Below are 16,139 nucleotides of genomic sequence, written 5' to 3'. Positions count from 1 at the left end.
TGGAATGTGTCTTTTCACCTCCACCCACATATGGATTGAAGGTGATTTAACAACATCATTATTCAAACTCGCAGAGACTTGAGAAAGTTGAGTAATCCTTAACAGTAGATATTGAGTCAACTGCTGTTTGGTAATGCCGCCTTACACAACCTGCACAGCCACAAAGCAATAAAGCCTAAAACACACAAATCTGTTTGTGGCTCTATTTATCTGTACTACCATGGCTGTGTTGTCTTGATACATGTATTTCATTTTCTCTTCTTATACTGCTGTAGCACTGTAGAAAGCAATACTTGACTGGAAGCATGCAGATTTGTGGCCCCTGTTCACTGACTGAATGAAGCTGGTGGTACGACAGTCACCTGCAGGAAGTTCTGGCTGGCACTGATGAGAGCCAGCTGAGCGCTGGGGCTGTCAGGCTGAGACTGGCTGCCTCTGACTCCCTGAACCAGCTGAGGAATCTGCTCTGCCACCACCTAGTGTCACACACACACACACACACACACACACACACACACACACACACACAAACAAATTAACCGTGATGATTTTAAACCTTTAAAATGGAACGACCTGTCATGTCAGCTGTATTTAAAATCAGAAAGGATAACACAGAGCTGAGTCTGTAACTGAGCCGACAGGTAGTAAGAGTGTTTACCTTGCAGCTCTGGACAAGCTGCTGCTGTGCGGCCTGGTTCTTGTTGGATGAGGCGGCATGCTGGGCAGCAGCTATGGTCTGAGTGGCTGCTGCTGCTGCTTGTTTGGCTGCATTCTGACCGGACACAGACATGGCAGCTTCAAACACTTGACTGTGTATGTCCAGCAATAGTTATCACTTACATTCATATAACTGATTCATCCACTGTATTAGCAGCTATATCAGAACTAACTTCTTTAAATAACCCTTTAAACCATGAAAACAGAAGTCTGTTATCAAATGTCCCTGAATATCTTCTGTTCAGCAGAATTTCCATAGTATCAATAGTTGCATGCAGCATGATCACATATAATTTTTAAGCTACTTTGTCACTAGTCAGATTCAAAACTCTAAAAATGTTGTCACTGAAACTTTTAGTGAAGGTGTGTATGATCAAATTTCTGTTTGTTTGGCTCTGCAGACAAGAGTTGCTGAGAAAAGAAAAATACAGAACAGACTGAACATATTAGTAGAAGAGTTTCATCCATCACTGTCAAATCACACACTTTAATAGCACTTTGTTTTTTGTTCATTCCACCTGATTCCACTGGTTAATCCTACACTTATGTGGACACAGTGGTTACCTCCAGCTTGTTGACCAGCCGCTTCTTGATAGCATTCTGGGCGGCAGCATTGGTGGCCATGCGCAGACCTTCAGCTGCCTCTCGCAACTTCTGCTGCTGCTCCTCACTGTCTGGGTTTGCTGCTGCACCCTGGGTTCAAACGTACACCAATCATTTCACACCAGATAAACAGTCTAACTGAAAAGAACATGTTTGTTCATTGTGTTAGGCGTAGTCATATTGGAATATAAAAGCAGACCTTAGCAGCCTCAACCATCTTGGCAGTGGCATCAGCCAGCAGCTTGGCAGCTGACAGCAGTTTGCGTGAGTTCTCCAGGTCTGACTCTCCCTCTGCATCCATCTTGATGGCATTTACCAGATCCGATGTGGCCTGGGCGAGGATACGAGCCTGGCGAACCATCTCACCTGAGAAGCAAAGGAAGAAAATGTGCTATAATCAGGCTGTAATATTCACATGATCAAGTGTATATGTTCACATTAAAAAATACTCTGGTTTCTTGAAGCATCCCCTTTAAAGTGAATTGATTTACATTTATAGCCATGCTTAAACAGCAGGTTTTTTTAAACAGTTCACTGAATTGCCATTTGTCAGCCTCGCCATGTCTGCTATCCTGTGTTAATAACATATTGGTGATTCTTCCTCTGGAATACGACACATTTTATCTGATGACTCACTTTCTATATCTTTTACGTGACTTCAGATGAGTGTTGCAGGGATGACAAAACCACTCTGTTGTGAGCACTGTGGTCTCTTCACCTACCAGCATCTCCCATTGAGCTGAAGATGTTCTCTGTGACATCCAGAATGCGGTCAGTGGCTTCTCCGTGGCGCCCAATAGGGTGGCCTCCGCTAGCATACTGTTTGATGTGTTGGAGCAACTCATTGAGGGCGTGAGTGACACCTGTGGCGGCTACGCCCACTTGTTTCAGGAGGCCCTCATCATTGGTGGCCCCCTGTGACGCCTCTACACAGCCTTCAACCGACTTGGCCACCAGCTTGCCTGCCTCTATCAGCTGCTCCTGGCACACTGGGGAACTGATAGTGGGTGCCACCACCTAATGAGTAATATTAGAGTGAAAGTGGGAGAACAGAAGAATAAGAAGATGCATTTGCCTACAACAGTAGAATCTTCCTAACAATTTTCAGATGGTGACCTACTGACCCTGGTGCAGGCCACCAGCTGAGATGTGGACAGAGCACACTGAGTGGCTGCAGCTATGACCCGGTTCTGCTGGGCTGAGTCCTCTGTCTTCTGGGCTACATTCTTGGCTTTGAGCACTAGAGCTGCTGCAGCGTTAGCCACAGCTTTAGCAAGCTGCATCAGCATGTCCTGCCAACGACAATCCCCACAGAACAATTAGCGTTATACACCACTCTTCTCTCAGCGCTCATGGGTGACCGACACGTAGCTATTAATGATCATGTGTTGTAAAAATTTGAATGTTTAGAATTATATGGATCACTTCAGACATTGTTCAGTGAATAATTAATTTCTGAATCGAATAATAAATCTAGAGATATCAATGTTGTACAGTTGGTTTTACAGATGGGTGGATTTAACCAAGCTTGATTAGGCTTCATCTCTTCAAAGCTGTTTCCAGAAAGGTTCTGCAGTTCTGTTGCTTTGGTAGATCTTCTAATTTTTGGTGTAGTTCAACAAACTAGTGGCATGGTCATATTATGCACATGCTCCAAGGAATCATTTAGTGGTGTCTGTGTTAATTTGTGCTGTCCATATTTATTCTTACCTGATCCCTAAACTAGACTTCAAGAAAAACAAAGAAAACCTACAGTGATGCACACTTCATATACAGACACATATTGCCTATTTACAGTGTAAATTTTCTCATCTGGTTCCTCCTTCTGATTGGCAGATTCAATAATGATTTTGTTGGACTGGGTCATTTGCTGCTACTGCACCTTGTTGACTAACAGATTGATTTGATTGGATCTTTAGAAAGAATCATTTGACAATAAGAGGGGACTCTCCATCTGCCACCCCTGAAAGATCCTTTGCTTAGAAACTACAGAGATGAAAGACACAGGATACCATTTTATAATACAAAGGCACTATTCCTTATGTGTTTTCCTCTATTCAGTTTCATTCTGTTTTCTCTCATTCTTTTGGAGTTAAGCACAGACTGAGATGCTTGTTTCATGAACTCGTTTCATGATGGGCACTTAGGCATTAGGCACAGCTTTTTAAAAGGGTAATTTGACTTCACCAAATAATCTGAATCTAATGGGTTTTTATGATCACACTTGAGCATTTTTGCATTTATCTGACAGATAATGATGAAATGGTCGGGGAGGGGATCTCCAGCTGTTCATAGTTTCTGTTCAATATCTTTTAAACAATTTCCCACACAGGATTAATAAAGTATTTCTGGTTCTGATTGTGAAATTAATTGAAGTTGAAATTATGGATGTGGTTATGTGATGCAATGTAAACATTCAGCCACAGGGCATCAAGTTTTTAGAAAGGTGACATACTGTATTGAATTAAAACACTTTTCTTAATAAGACTAGGAGAACTATTCACGTTAAACCTAGACATTCTCTTGAATTTTTCATTAAAGTCATAAAAACAACTGTTTATACAAACACTTATTATTGGGCCCAGTGAAGGCAACAACTGACAATTATAGCCAATATAACGTTCTATTCGCTATACATGACACATACAGTATTTCCAATGGAGGTGTTTCTTCATAGTGCTACAGGGGAGAAAATTAAGTGCCACCCAAAAATACAGTAAAACTAAAAGGCACAGTGCATTAGGCAAAGTTCAGACAGACACACCTGGAACTGTGGATCAGTATCATTCTCTCCTATCTGAGACAGCAGCTCTCCACTGGCCTGGCCCACATTTCCCGCAGCTTGCAGCAAGTTCTGACGAGGCTACAACCAAAACACATTATGGATACAAATTCAAATAAAAAGTAGAAACATCAAAAAACAAACCTCCATCTTCCTGCAATTCAGCCGTGTACCTCTGTATTTGCAGGCTGAGCAGTCTTGAGCATGTCAGAGACGGCACAGGCCAGGTTCTTAGCTGCACCCAGCAGCTGCTGCCCATTTCCTCCTTCATCCTCCATGAGCGCTGCCAACAGCTTGACACCTTTTGACATTTCTGTCAGGTTAGATGAGATTGTGGTAACAGCACAGCCCACCGCTGTGTAGTCAGTCTCTGCTGGGTCACCTGAGGACACGCAGACAGATAACAGGACAGAGTTGCATTAGAAACACGTCCAGACATACAGTGGGTACGGAAAGTATTCAGACCCCTTTAAATTTTTCACTCTTTGTGTCATTGCAGCCATTTGCCAAAATCAAAAAAGTTCATTTTATTTCTCATTAATGTACACTCAGCACCCCATCTTGACAGAAAAAAACAGAAATGTAGAAATTTTTGCAAATTTATTAAAAAAGAAAAACTGAAATATCACATGGTCATAAGTATTCAGACCCTGTGCTCAGTATTGAGTAGAAGCACCCTTTTGAGCTAGTACAGCCATGAGTCTTCTTGGGAATGATGCAACAAGTTTTTCACACCTGGATTTGGGGATCCTCTGCCATTCTTCCTTGCAGATCCTCTCCAGTTCTGTCAGGTTGGATGGTGAACGTTGGTGGACAGCCATTTTCAGGTCTCTCCAGTGATGCTCAATTGGGTTTAGGTCAGGGCTCTGGCTGGGCCAGTCAAGAACGGTCACAGAGTTGTTCCGAAGCCACTCCTTTGTTATTTTAGCTGTGTGCTTAGGGTCATTGTCCTGTTGAAAGGTGAACCTTCAGCCCAGTCTGAGGTCCTGAGCACTCTGGAAGAGGTTTTCTTCCAGGATATCTCTGTACTTGGCCGCATTCATCTTTCCTTCAGTTGCAACCAGTCGTCCTGTCCCTGCAGCTGAAAAAACACCCCCACAACATGATGCTCCCATCACCATGTTTCACTGTAGGGATTGTATTGGGCAGGTGATGAGCAGTGCCTGGTTTTCTCCACACATGCCGCTTAGAATTAACGCCAAAAAGTTCAATCTTGGTCTCATCAGACCAGAGAATCTTATTTCTCATAGTCTGGGAGTCCTTCATGTTTTTTTTGGAAAACTCTATGCGGGCTTTCATGTGTCTTGCACTGAGGAGAGGCTTCCGTCGGGCCACTCTGCCATAAAGCCCTGACTGGTGGAGGGCTGCAGTGATAGTTGACTTTGTGGAACTTTCTTCCATCTCCCTACAGCATCTCTGGAGCTCAGCCACAGTGATCTTTGGGTTCTTCTTTACCTCTCTAACCAAGGCTCTTCTCCCACGATTGCTCAGTTTGGCTGGACGGCCAGGTCTAGGAAGAGTTCTGGTCGTCCCAAACTTTTTCCATTTGAGGATTATGTGTGTTACTGTGCTCTTAGGAACCTTGAGTGCTGCAGAAATTCTTTTGTAACCTTGCCCAGATCTGTGCCTTGCCACAATTCTGTCTCTAAGCTCCTTGGGCAGTTCCTTCAACCTCATGATTCTCATTTGCTCTGACATGCACTGTGAGCTGTAAGGTCTTATATAGACAGGTGTGTGCCTTTCCTAATCAAGTCCAATCAGTTTACTTAAACACAGCTGGACTCCAATGAAGGAGCAGAACCATCTCAAGGAGGATCAGAAGAAATGGACAGCATGTGAGTTAAATATGAGTGTCACTGCAAAGGGTCTGAATACTTATGACCATGTGATATTTCAGTTTTTCTTTTAATAAATTTGCAAAAATTTCTACATTTCTGTTTTTTTCTGTCAAGATGGGGTGCTGAGTGTACCTTAATGAGAAATAAAATGAACTTTTTTGATTTTGGCAAGTGGCTGCAATGACACAAAGAGTGAAAAATTTAAAGGGGTCTGAATACTTTCCGTATCCACTGTAGTGTTGCTTAAGAGCCTGCAAAAAAGCTTCCTAATTAGCACTGTACTGAACACACCTTTAACTGATCTATGGCGTGAACCCTCCTCTAGATTACTTCCCTAAAACATTTTTTAATGACTCAAGACCAAGTGGTAGCAGCAGCAGTTACTGTCAATACCCAGAACTCGTATGTATTACATGTATATGACATTATCTATTCACCACCCTGACGTGAGAAGGTTGTTCCTGCACAGAACCTCATTAAATACATGCAACAGTCTGCATCATCAGGGGTTTCTGCAGCTATCAGCATCCACCCAGTCAGAATCGACCCAATCAGAAATGCTATGCTCAGTGAATGAGCCTCTTGAAATAACACATTCAGACTGCTTTCACCTCGAAAAATGAAACATCAGAAATCTCATCTCACCAGCATCTTTAAATATAATGAAGAATCACTGAAAATGAGCCATGGTTTCTGAGATTGACATAATTAACCTAACTTCATTTCCACAGGTCTGATCCTCATCAGTTAATAATTTATGACACCGATGTCATTTTAAATGATTATTTTGGACATGACAACTAATTTTCTGTTGTCTAGACAAACCATTATCTAAATGCAGACAATTGTGTAATTATGATTACTCTTCTGCCAAGGGGAGAGGATGGACGCTATCAGGACCAGGACTACCTTCACATTTATCATCAGCAGAAAGAGTAATGGATGAATACATATGAACATATGAATACATGTTCCAGTCTTTCTACCTGCAGTGAGGTTGACCATGGAGGCAGTGCCGGCTGTGATGGCATCCACCTGGGAATGGATCTCATGTTTGGACTCATCCATCTTGTTTTTGCGCCAGGCTTGGGATGCCTTAAACAAAAGAAAATTATTCACAAAGATGCTAAACAGACTGCTCAGTTTTTGTACTGTATCTGAAACTGAATCCAATTGGGTTGGATTCAGAATGAAGGAGCTCAGTCTCACAGCATCTGTTCCCAGTGGGGGCAGCGTATCAAAGTCTTCCAGAGAGGCCTGGGCTGCCTGGACAGCCTGCATACTAGAGTTGATGGTTCCTGTCAGGGCTTGTTGTGCTGAAGTCTGTGGACAGACAAAAGTGCTGTTACTCACATGTTGGACTGTATTACAGTTAATACTGTTTACAAAATGTCAGTTACATAACTATCTGTTAAATAATTTTGTTATATAGTAAAAAAATTATTTTGAATTTGGATATTTTCAATGTTAATAAGTTTGGATTTATTCTAAAATTTTCTTATTGACAACAATTCCCATAAAAGACCCAATCAAACTGTGTATTAGTCACCTCACTTTCTGACTTCCCCATCTTCTTATTTTTCCACTTTACTCTTGGAATTTGCTGTGAATCATTGTTGGCTTATAGATAAAAGTAGTTTTTAGCTATTAAAAAACGGGATAACTCTACTATTGTTTGTGGTTAAATCCTAGCCAGCCATCTTGAAAAACAATACTCCAAATTACATCCATTTAGTTCTTAGTTAGTTCTTGGCCGACTTCAGAGTGCATCATGGATTTCATGAGGTATTTGCAAACTTGTTAGTAGAAGAACAGAACAGACACAAGTGAAACAAATAAAGATCCCAGTTCACTTTGAGCCCCATTCTTCCAGTTAAAGCCTTTGGTGATATCAGTCTTTGTTTTACCAGTGGAGGCATATGTCCTCTGTGCATCTGTCCACTGGTGATGTGCTGCTTGGCCTGAGGCATGGAGCCCATCTGGAAGCTCTCTGGCCCTCCAGCTCCTGAGCGCATGATGGCTGGCAGGGCGACTGAGCCCGTCTCCACTTTGCCCACCTTGTTGAACTGCTGCTGCAGCACTGTGGACCTGGTGTCAGTGCAAATAGGAAAAAGAACAGCTCAGGGTTTCCCTCAAAAAACTGGGCAGTGATGTAGTCAGCACTGCTTTAAGCACTTGTTGCTGCTGACTGCTGAGAGCTCAGGCCAACCACTGGAGGAGCCTGATCAACAATCACGGGATGGTATAAAACACACACACTTACTTTTTAGGTGACACAGAGTCTTCCAGCATTGTTGACTCTTCATCTCCCTCCAGACCAAAGTGGTCTTTGCTCTTTTTCTGTGGAAAAGAAGTGATGACAACAGTGGTGATCATACTGGCCCACACAAAATGTCACTTTAACACATTCTTGATTTAAGAAGAAGTTGGCCAGCAAGCAGGCTTAAAAAAAAAAAAACATGACACATTTGAGACACTGTGCAGGACTTATCTCTTACAGCAGAATACATGTTTTAGGGACAGTGGGCAATACACAAATGTTAAAAAAACATATATTGTGACAATTGAATAAACAAATTACAAAGGACTAAATAAGCTGCAGTAGTCGCAATAGTTTCCGGCAGTAAGACATCAATACAATATAATGAACAATTGAGAAATGAGCAGTTAGAAAGTAAAAAGCTTGTGGGATCTTCATTTACTGTATAACATCCTGGAAGTCAATTAAATTGCATTTAGAAGAAATTCATCATTCATGTCCTTTGGTTTACATGCTTAAAGAACAGATATCCCTTAAGTTTGATGAGAGCCTTTAATACTGTCACTATGATTCAATGATCAGGTATGACAGCTGTAATGAGTGTCTGATGATGATGAGTGTCTATTAGGGCTGGAGATTAAAAAGAGAGAAAAACTGAGCTAATTCATTGAACTAATTAACAATATAAGCACAAAACAATGTCATTTTCCCAGCTTATGAGTTACACCAGCTAGTGAACATGTTGCTCAGTTCAATAGTGCTTCTCTATGGATTAACAGAGACAGTCACCTTGTTGTCTGCATGACTGTTCATTTTGTTGTTATTGCTGCCACTAAACCAATACAATGCATCACTGTGGTGCATAATGTTAATAAAGACTGTTACCTTCTTGAGGATAATGTCAATGTAGCCAGCAATAAGCTGAGCTATCTGCTCTCCCTCAGTGGTCTGCACAGAGTAGTAACCATCTTGGTAGTCTCCAAAGTCCTGAAAGCACAACAAAGAGAAACAGACATGAGACATCCCTCACTCTAAACTGTCACATGAAGCCACGTTGGTTCCTGATAATGACACCAGGCTGATCACAACTGGATCAGCCTGCAGGTGTTAAGAGCTTGTACTAGGCTTGTATTCACTGGGCTTTGTATGTAAGGGTATTTGATCTCAACACCTGCATGAACACACATGTTGAAAAATTAATTTTAAGTTTGGACAAGGATCACATTAAATTACAGCATATCATGCCCTGACACAGTTATGCATGCTGGAGTAAAACAACAGGAAAACAGCAACAGGGTGAGTCCAGACATGCTGCAAGGGAGCATGCAGGTGCTCACATCCAACACATCATTTCTGACACTACGCAAGCTGTGCTCCCATAGGTGAAAGTAAAGTCTGACACAATTCACCTTCCAGCAGCTCAGGGTCAACCATGTGTTCTGTGGTTCCATGAAGAACTCACCAGGGTGAAGCTCTTGGGTGAGGCAGCCCAGCGTTTGATGTTTGTCAGGTTCCACTCCTGGATCACCTCCTTGGTCTTCTCATCCACCCTCATCACACTCTCTTTAGTGATGCCCAGCAGACGAGGCACCAGCTTGTTCTTGCCCTTCATTTTTTCCTGCACAAAGTTTAAGGAAACGGTTACACTAGCAAAGTTAATGTTTTGCATGTCTACAGCACACAAACTCCAAATCAGATTATCTCCAAACCGGAACTGAGATTATCATCCTGTGTCAGATGTGATAGTCCCAATGCCCACTACCTGCTCTATATTCTGCAACCACAGAGATGCAATGGTGAATCTGTTTAGACATGCAAACATGATGGTCTAACACATCTAGTTTGGTAAACTTCTCAGAAGCTTCATGTGTCCTGACTGAGTGTAAAAACAAATGCCACTGTTCTGAAATCCACCCAGCTGAATGAAGTTGTACTTGTCTTCTCACCTTGACCAGAAAGAATGACACACCGTATGTTTTCAGAGACCTGGCCAACTTCACGTAGCTCACTTTGGCCTCAATCTCTGTCATGTTCTGACAGTTTTTGTGTGCCTACAGAGACAAGGAGAACAATAAGTGGAGTAGAATAAGTAAGGAATTTCGAATCCAAGTCATGCCTTCTAGATTTGTGGCGTCACAAGATTTATGGGCATTTGCAATGATACCTACTTTTTGTGTTGTTATATATGCAGGCTTCAGAATATTTTGAGACCTCTTCACTTTTTGCATGTACAGTTAGCCCAAATATATTAAATTGTAATTTTTATGCTTAAACCTACACTCAATAACTAATAAAGGCAAAGTGAAATGCTTTTAGAAATTATTCTTATTTGTATTGTAAAAGTATTCAGAGCCGACACCACAACACAATGTAGTTTGAAAAAAGTGAAGGTGTATGAAGACTTTCTGAAGCCTCTGTAACAATATGTTCTGTTTTCAACAGGACTGTTTTTCCTCAACATGAGGTTGTGTTTTGAACCTCAAACCCATAATCAGAGCATGTATCTTCATGCAGTTAAGCTAAAGAAATACTGTAAGAGTTGTATGCTGGCTTGCTCATCTAGCCAAGATTTATGAAGCTCAATAAGAAAGAACAGTGGAATCAACACCAACAGGCTGAGTCCTGTTCTGAGTCCTGTTCTTACCTGGAAGATCCTTTTTTCCCCCTTGTTCTTGATGTACTCTTTGGGAAGGAACTCCTTTAAACTGCGGAGATAAATGTTCAAGTAAACTCATACAATTGTCAGAAATGCTGCAAGAAGCCAACTTTAACCAATAATTTCTAAAAATAATGGAACGAAAAGTAAGCAGAGAGTATGAACAGAAGTGCAGCACTCACTCTAAGAATCCAGGTTTGTGTTTAGACTCATTGTGGTCTCCAAACTGAATCTGGCACTGATAACCCGCAAACTCACAGGCTTTGTCAAAGGACACAGGATGAGATCCGTTCAGAATGTCGTCACGGGCCTGTCCACACACACAGACAGGCACAGGTCAGCCCTTAGAATACGATCTGACATTTATGATGCTCACATCAAAAACAACCTGAGCAGAGTAGTTCATTTTGATTGGCTGGAGGATGTAGCAAGCTCAGTGAAATGAGTTAATACTATAAAGGAGCTGTGAAATAACATTTTTAGCAGACACAGTTCCAGCACCCGTGTTTCACTGAAATTCTGCCTTATGTAGGAATTAATCAGTAAAAAGCAAGCATCGTGCACATGTAACTGTGTAGGCTTTTGTACAGTATGACAGGATGCATACACTCCCTAACATCCCAAGTACTTTTGTTAACACTGTTACTATCTGGGGATGTGAATGAAGCAGGACTTTAATGTGTTTGGTACTCTATATACTGTTGTACACATGCAATTAATTAGGTCTCTTTTAGTAGCTTGCGTACCTGCACATAGAGCAGGTTGAGCTGGACAGGGTCTCTGGAATCCACATTCTGGTCGGAGTAGAAGAACTTCCTCCTCAACAGCAACATCTCTGTCTCCTCCACACCCTGTTCCCTCAACGTCCTGCCGTGGTCCAACCAGTTCACTGATGAAAAACACCAACCACACAAACTGACTTAGGAATGGGGAAGACATTGGAAAATGTGTTGATGACCATTGGAGCGTGACAGATGTGAAAAACTGGCCCATCAGTGCCACAGGCTTTGCCATTTGTATGTGATGAATGAGATTTTGCAGTACACACAGCAATGATGGTGTCAGCCACTAATCAATACAGCTTTTTTTTAGCTTTGCTCTTTGCATTTGTGAAACCACCTTTAATCTAATTCAATTTAGATTAAATTTTAATTTAATCTTTAATTCAATTCAGTTTTATTTTTATAGCACCAAAATCACAATACAATCATCCAAGGCACTTTACAAAAAACCCAACAAATCCCTTATGAGCAAGCACTTGGTGACAGTGGAGAGGAAAAACTCCCTTTAACGGAAGAAAAAACCTCCAGCAGAACCGGGCTCAGTTTGGGCGGCCATCTGCCTCGACCGGTTGGGGTGAGTGGATAGAGCAGAGAGAAAAGAACAGCAACAATAAACAACAAATAGACACTGCAGGTTGGTGGGACCAGTAACTGCACATCAGCAATATACAGCTCCAGGACCAGGGACACCTGCAGAAGGTAGAGAGAGAGAGAGGGAGAGAGCACAAACTAGGGGAGAGAGAGAGAGAGGATCAAAGCTGTTTCAACCAAAACAAAAGGGGGAGTACATATTTCCAGTGGATGCCAAGACACTTATCACTGAGCTGCAGATTGCACACGGGATGTCTGTGGTTTGGGTTTGGCTGTGGACATTTGTCACAGGACTCCCCACCACGCCTCTGTCTCAATGTTTCCTGTGCATTTCTCTTCAACCAACTACAGAAATAAAGGCAAAAAAGGAAGCTTGCGTTTGACATACACTCATCATCTGTGTGAAGCTTCTGCTTCAGCTTCTCCATCTTCTTGTCATCTCTCAGCAGAGTCTTGTCTCTTTTCAGCGTGCCTGTAGTTTCTTCCTTTTTCTCCTCACCAATGTCTCGCACCAGCGAATACTCATCGTAGTTTGTGATGCCTGACAGAGACACATTGAAGTTGCTAAATTTACACCACACTACAACATAAACCTTAAAACATTAATGTATCTTGTTCTGGTGATGAAGTACTGATGTTCAGGTAAGCAGTTTGATATCAGGGAGGAAATCAGCCAAATGAGCAGAGTATTTCAATCGCACCTATTCTTGCACAGATGGTCATGAGCATGTCACTGACAATCTTGGAGTCATCCACCATGACAGTCTTCACTGTACCATCCAGCATGCGTATCTTCAGAGGCCTCTGTTTCTTCTTGTACTCTAAAGTGTCCTGAAGAATAGAGGAGATAAGCCTGTGTTACTAGATGTAAACATGCCATGCAAATGTTAACATGCCTGAAACATCCTTTCACGAGAAATACTCTTAAATCCCATGAACTAATTCTGACATTCTCAAAGCACATTTTTCAGATCTCATCCAAAAATGTATTGTATATAGCCAAAGGGCACTACCATCTATTTACTCAAGAATCCAGACAATTGTTCTCAGTATCATTAATCAAAGTCTTTGCCTTTTTTGTCACAGCAGAGCCTGATCCTGGTTGTTAGTGCTAAAAGCTAAATATTCGTAGCATTTATTGGTGTCTGACTGTGTGTCAGGATGACTCACCCCATTCCTCAACATGTAGTAGTCCAGGGCCTTTCCTGCCTCCAGCCAGATTCCTTTCTTTGGATCATCATCAGATAGAAACAGTCCATAGTCATTGGCTGCAGAAGGAAACCGAAATAGTGACGAAGTGTGTTTCTTGGATACATACACATGTGGATATACAGTTACTATGATGCTATTATTAGTCCTTTTTAGACAGAGGTCCTGGTATATTGCCAGCTTTGCTTATGTACAGTAAACAATGTCACCCAGTGTTCTGCTGGCATCCCAGCAGTCGAGATGTGGTGTTTAACATAAAACACAGATGTTGCATACTGGTGCTACTTTCAAATCAGTGATAGGTGAAATGACTGTGCGTTTGCTTAAACATTTATCATATGAGTTGGACTAAAGCAAACTGACAGCTGTTTAATGATTATGGTCATGGATTCAAATTTGTGTGAGCAACATGCTAAGACAACACAATCCTGGTGGGATGTTCCACAAACAGCATAATCTAAAAATCACACCCTTCTGTCATATTCATCCAGTTAAACAGACGCTACTGTTTTACTACCCTGCATTATCCCAGAACAGCACAATGTCTTGACCAGGCAGTGTAAAAGAAGCAAAAGCTCAAGTGCTTCTGCTGACGTAATATTTGCTCCCCGTCCATGTTAACCAGATCAATGATTCACTGGCACCTCACTGTTACCAGATGGATGTGTTCTAACACACATGTACACACTTGTCTTGACCACTTGTCTCTTCGGGCTAAACAGTGGAAGTGGATCATCTGCCGGCAAGTACAATCAGGCTGTTGAATTAGACAAAGTCAGAGATACTGATATACAAGAGGGAGCAAATAACACAAAGAGCTGCTGATGAAAGAGCTTAAATAGTAGACATACATATATTTTTCATTTTTCAAAGTTTCTACATCACTGAAGGTCCTTTTTCTTTCACATCACACTGCCTGTTGGATGAAGACTGGCTTCAACACTGGTACACATACATTCTGCAGGGTGAAGGTTTAATAAAAGAAGTTACTGTACAATTAAAAGAGCCCCACATTATTATTGTAAGGCCTGGCACAGCAAGCAACCAAGGAAGGTAGTGTTGCAGCTTATTTCTAATGCTAACTATCACCATACTGTATCCTATATCACAGCTCTACACTGTGCATTTGATTTAGTGGCTTACTTGAAGAATAGCTTGAAACATAGTAATAATGGTGTACCTTTTCAGACAGTCATGAAAGACACTCAGTTGTTCACATAAAAAGTGACCAAAATAGTTGTGGCAAGAATGAAAAAAAAAAAAGAACAAAAAAAAAAACAAAAAACAGCCGCTTTAAACTCTGGTTCCTCTTTCACTTCAGCATGCCTGGCCAATCACACAGTGAAATGTGGATGAATGTTGTATGATGATCCTGTGTGACAAAATCTGTCACTCCCAAGGTCCAAATCTCTCTCTAAATCTCACTCTGTGTACTGAATAGAAAACATCTAAAAGCTGTCTGGCCATCCTGGCAGATGGACGCCTCCTTTGAGTTTTGTTTTTTGTGTTTGAGTGTTACAGAGAGAACTCACGCTGGCCGAGCTGTGCCTCAGGTACCCTCTCTCTGATGATGCGGCAGGCGTCGTACACCATAGTGGAGGGCTCAAACTGCATGGTCTTCACCACGTTTCCCACACCGATCTTTAGTGACAGGGCCACCATGATTGCTGCGCTGCACCTCCACCCAACTCACACCTGCATGATGCCCAGTAAAGCATTTTAACAAGACATCGGCAAACTAGCCATTCCTTCTGTCTGTCCTCTCAGGTTTTCTGCAAAGTTAAGCTAAATAGCTGTTTTCACTGTACAAACAGCAGAATGGTATCAGTCTATTCATCTATATTTAGGAACATTTCCCAAAAGTGAATTATGCTTTTAGGTTTTAAGCAAACATGGGCAAGAAATGTGTAATATGGTTGAAAGCTCTGAAGAAGCTAATAAGTGCATGTTGCACTTTTCTTTCCATGTCCCTGAAATATACAGATTATTATTATTACATGTTACATGAGGTTCACTGAAAGGATGTACACCACTGCAGTTTTTACAATTCACCCTTTACTTCTTTTCTGAAATGTCTTAGTACAGAGGTTAAAATGAGGAACAGCAGTTATTTTTACATGCACACAAGAAAGGGAGGACTGTGAGAAACCCAGTTGAGACAGGAAATTGAGTTAAAGAACATGATTATATAATCTGCAAAATGATTAGTATAAAAAACAGACTCACTACCAGTGGGTCAGTAAATGGATTTGCCTATTAGCCTTTAGTCCCTGTTGCAGCATTACTATTACAGTAAAATATAAGTGACCCCAGCAACTTGTCTCCATTTTGAACCACATGTCTGTGCACACACAGAGCACAACAGGCTCTAACATGCCACAGTGTAATTCTTTCCTCAAAATGAGCTCAGGGGAAACAGAGGAACACACACTGTATCTTCACTCTGCTTGTGTGATGACAGTGACAGTGATGGAGAGCAACCAAAAGAACTGATTGTCACTGCAATTTTATTACAGAACTTATACTTTGCTTGAGTGTTTGCATCATATGCTCCTTGATATCTCCACTTAATTAAAATGGAGACTTACAATGCTGTTTTTCCACCCTACATTTCCATTTTAGCTGTAAGGGAAGACTTTTACATTGGGTGGTCTCCTTTATTGAGCATACATACATAATAAAGAAAATAACTTATCACTGA

The 16,139-nt window shown here is 41.5% G+C and overlaps 1 protein-coding gene across 1 annotated transcript in view; it reads right to left on the bottom strand.

Moving 5' to 3' along the window:
* Positions 1-16,139, bottom strand: part of tln1 (talin 1) — a 55,926-nt gene that overhangs the window by 29,086 nt on the left and 10,701 nt on the right. Inside the window, exons 3-24 of the mRNA XM_026296861.2 lie at positions 14,971-15,133; positions 13,400-13,497; positions 12,931-13,060; positions 12,618-12,770; positions 11,603-11,745; positions 11,039-11,166; positions 10,845-10,905; positions 10,147-10,251; positions 9,663-9,818; positions 9,086-9,187; positions 8,204-8,280; positions 7,848-8,028; positions 7,150-7,263; positions 6,927-7,035; positions 4,276-4,484; positions 4,085-4,183; positions 2,445-2,612; positions 2,043-2,337; positions 1,520-1,686; positions 1,282-1,410; positions 659-772; positions 363-476 (exon numbers count right to left, since the gene is read on the bottom strand). Of these exons, the coding sequence (XP_026152646.1) occupies positions 363-476; positions 659-772; positions 1,282-1,410; positions 1,520-1,686; positions 2,043-2,337; positions 2,445-2,612; positions 4,085-4,183; positions 4,276-4,484; positions 6,927-7,035; positions 7,150-7,263; positions 7,848-8,028; positions 8,204-8,280; positions 9,086-9,187; positions 9,663-9,818; positions 10,147-10,251; positions 10,845-10,905; positions 11,039-11,166; positions 11,603-11,745; positions 12,618-12,770; positions 12,931-13,060; positions 13,400-13,497; positions 14,971-15,100 (2,982 nt within the window). The 5' untranslated portion in view covers positions 15,101-15,133. The remainder of the gene's footprint in view (positions 1-362; positions 477-658; positions 773-1,281; positions 1,411-1,519; positions 1,687-2,042; positions 2,338-2,444; positions 2,613-4,084; positions 4,184-4,275; positions 4,485-6,926; positions 7,036-7,149; positions 7,264-7,847; positions 8,029-8,203; positions 8,281-9,085; positions 9,188-9,662; positions 9,819-10,146; positions 10,252-10,844; positions 10,906-11,038; positions 11,167-11,602; positions 11,746-12,617; positions 12,771-12,930; positions 13,061-13,399; positions 13,498-14,970; positions 15,134-16,139) is intronic.

The sequence above is a fragment of the Mastacembelus armatus genome, chromosome 12 (genome assembly GCF_900324485.2).
Source record: "Mastacembelus armatus chromosome 12, fMasArm1.2, whole genome shotgun sequence".
Lineage (NCBI taxonomy): Eukaryota > Metazoa > Chordata > Actinopteri > Synbranchiformes > Mastacembelidae > Mastacembelus > Mastacembelus armatus.
Note: the sequence above shows the minus strand (reverse complement) of the source record. Positions and strands in the feature narration are given on the sequence as shown.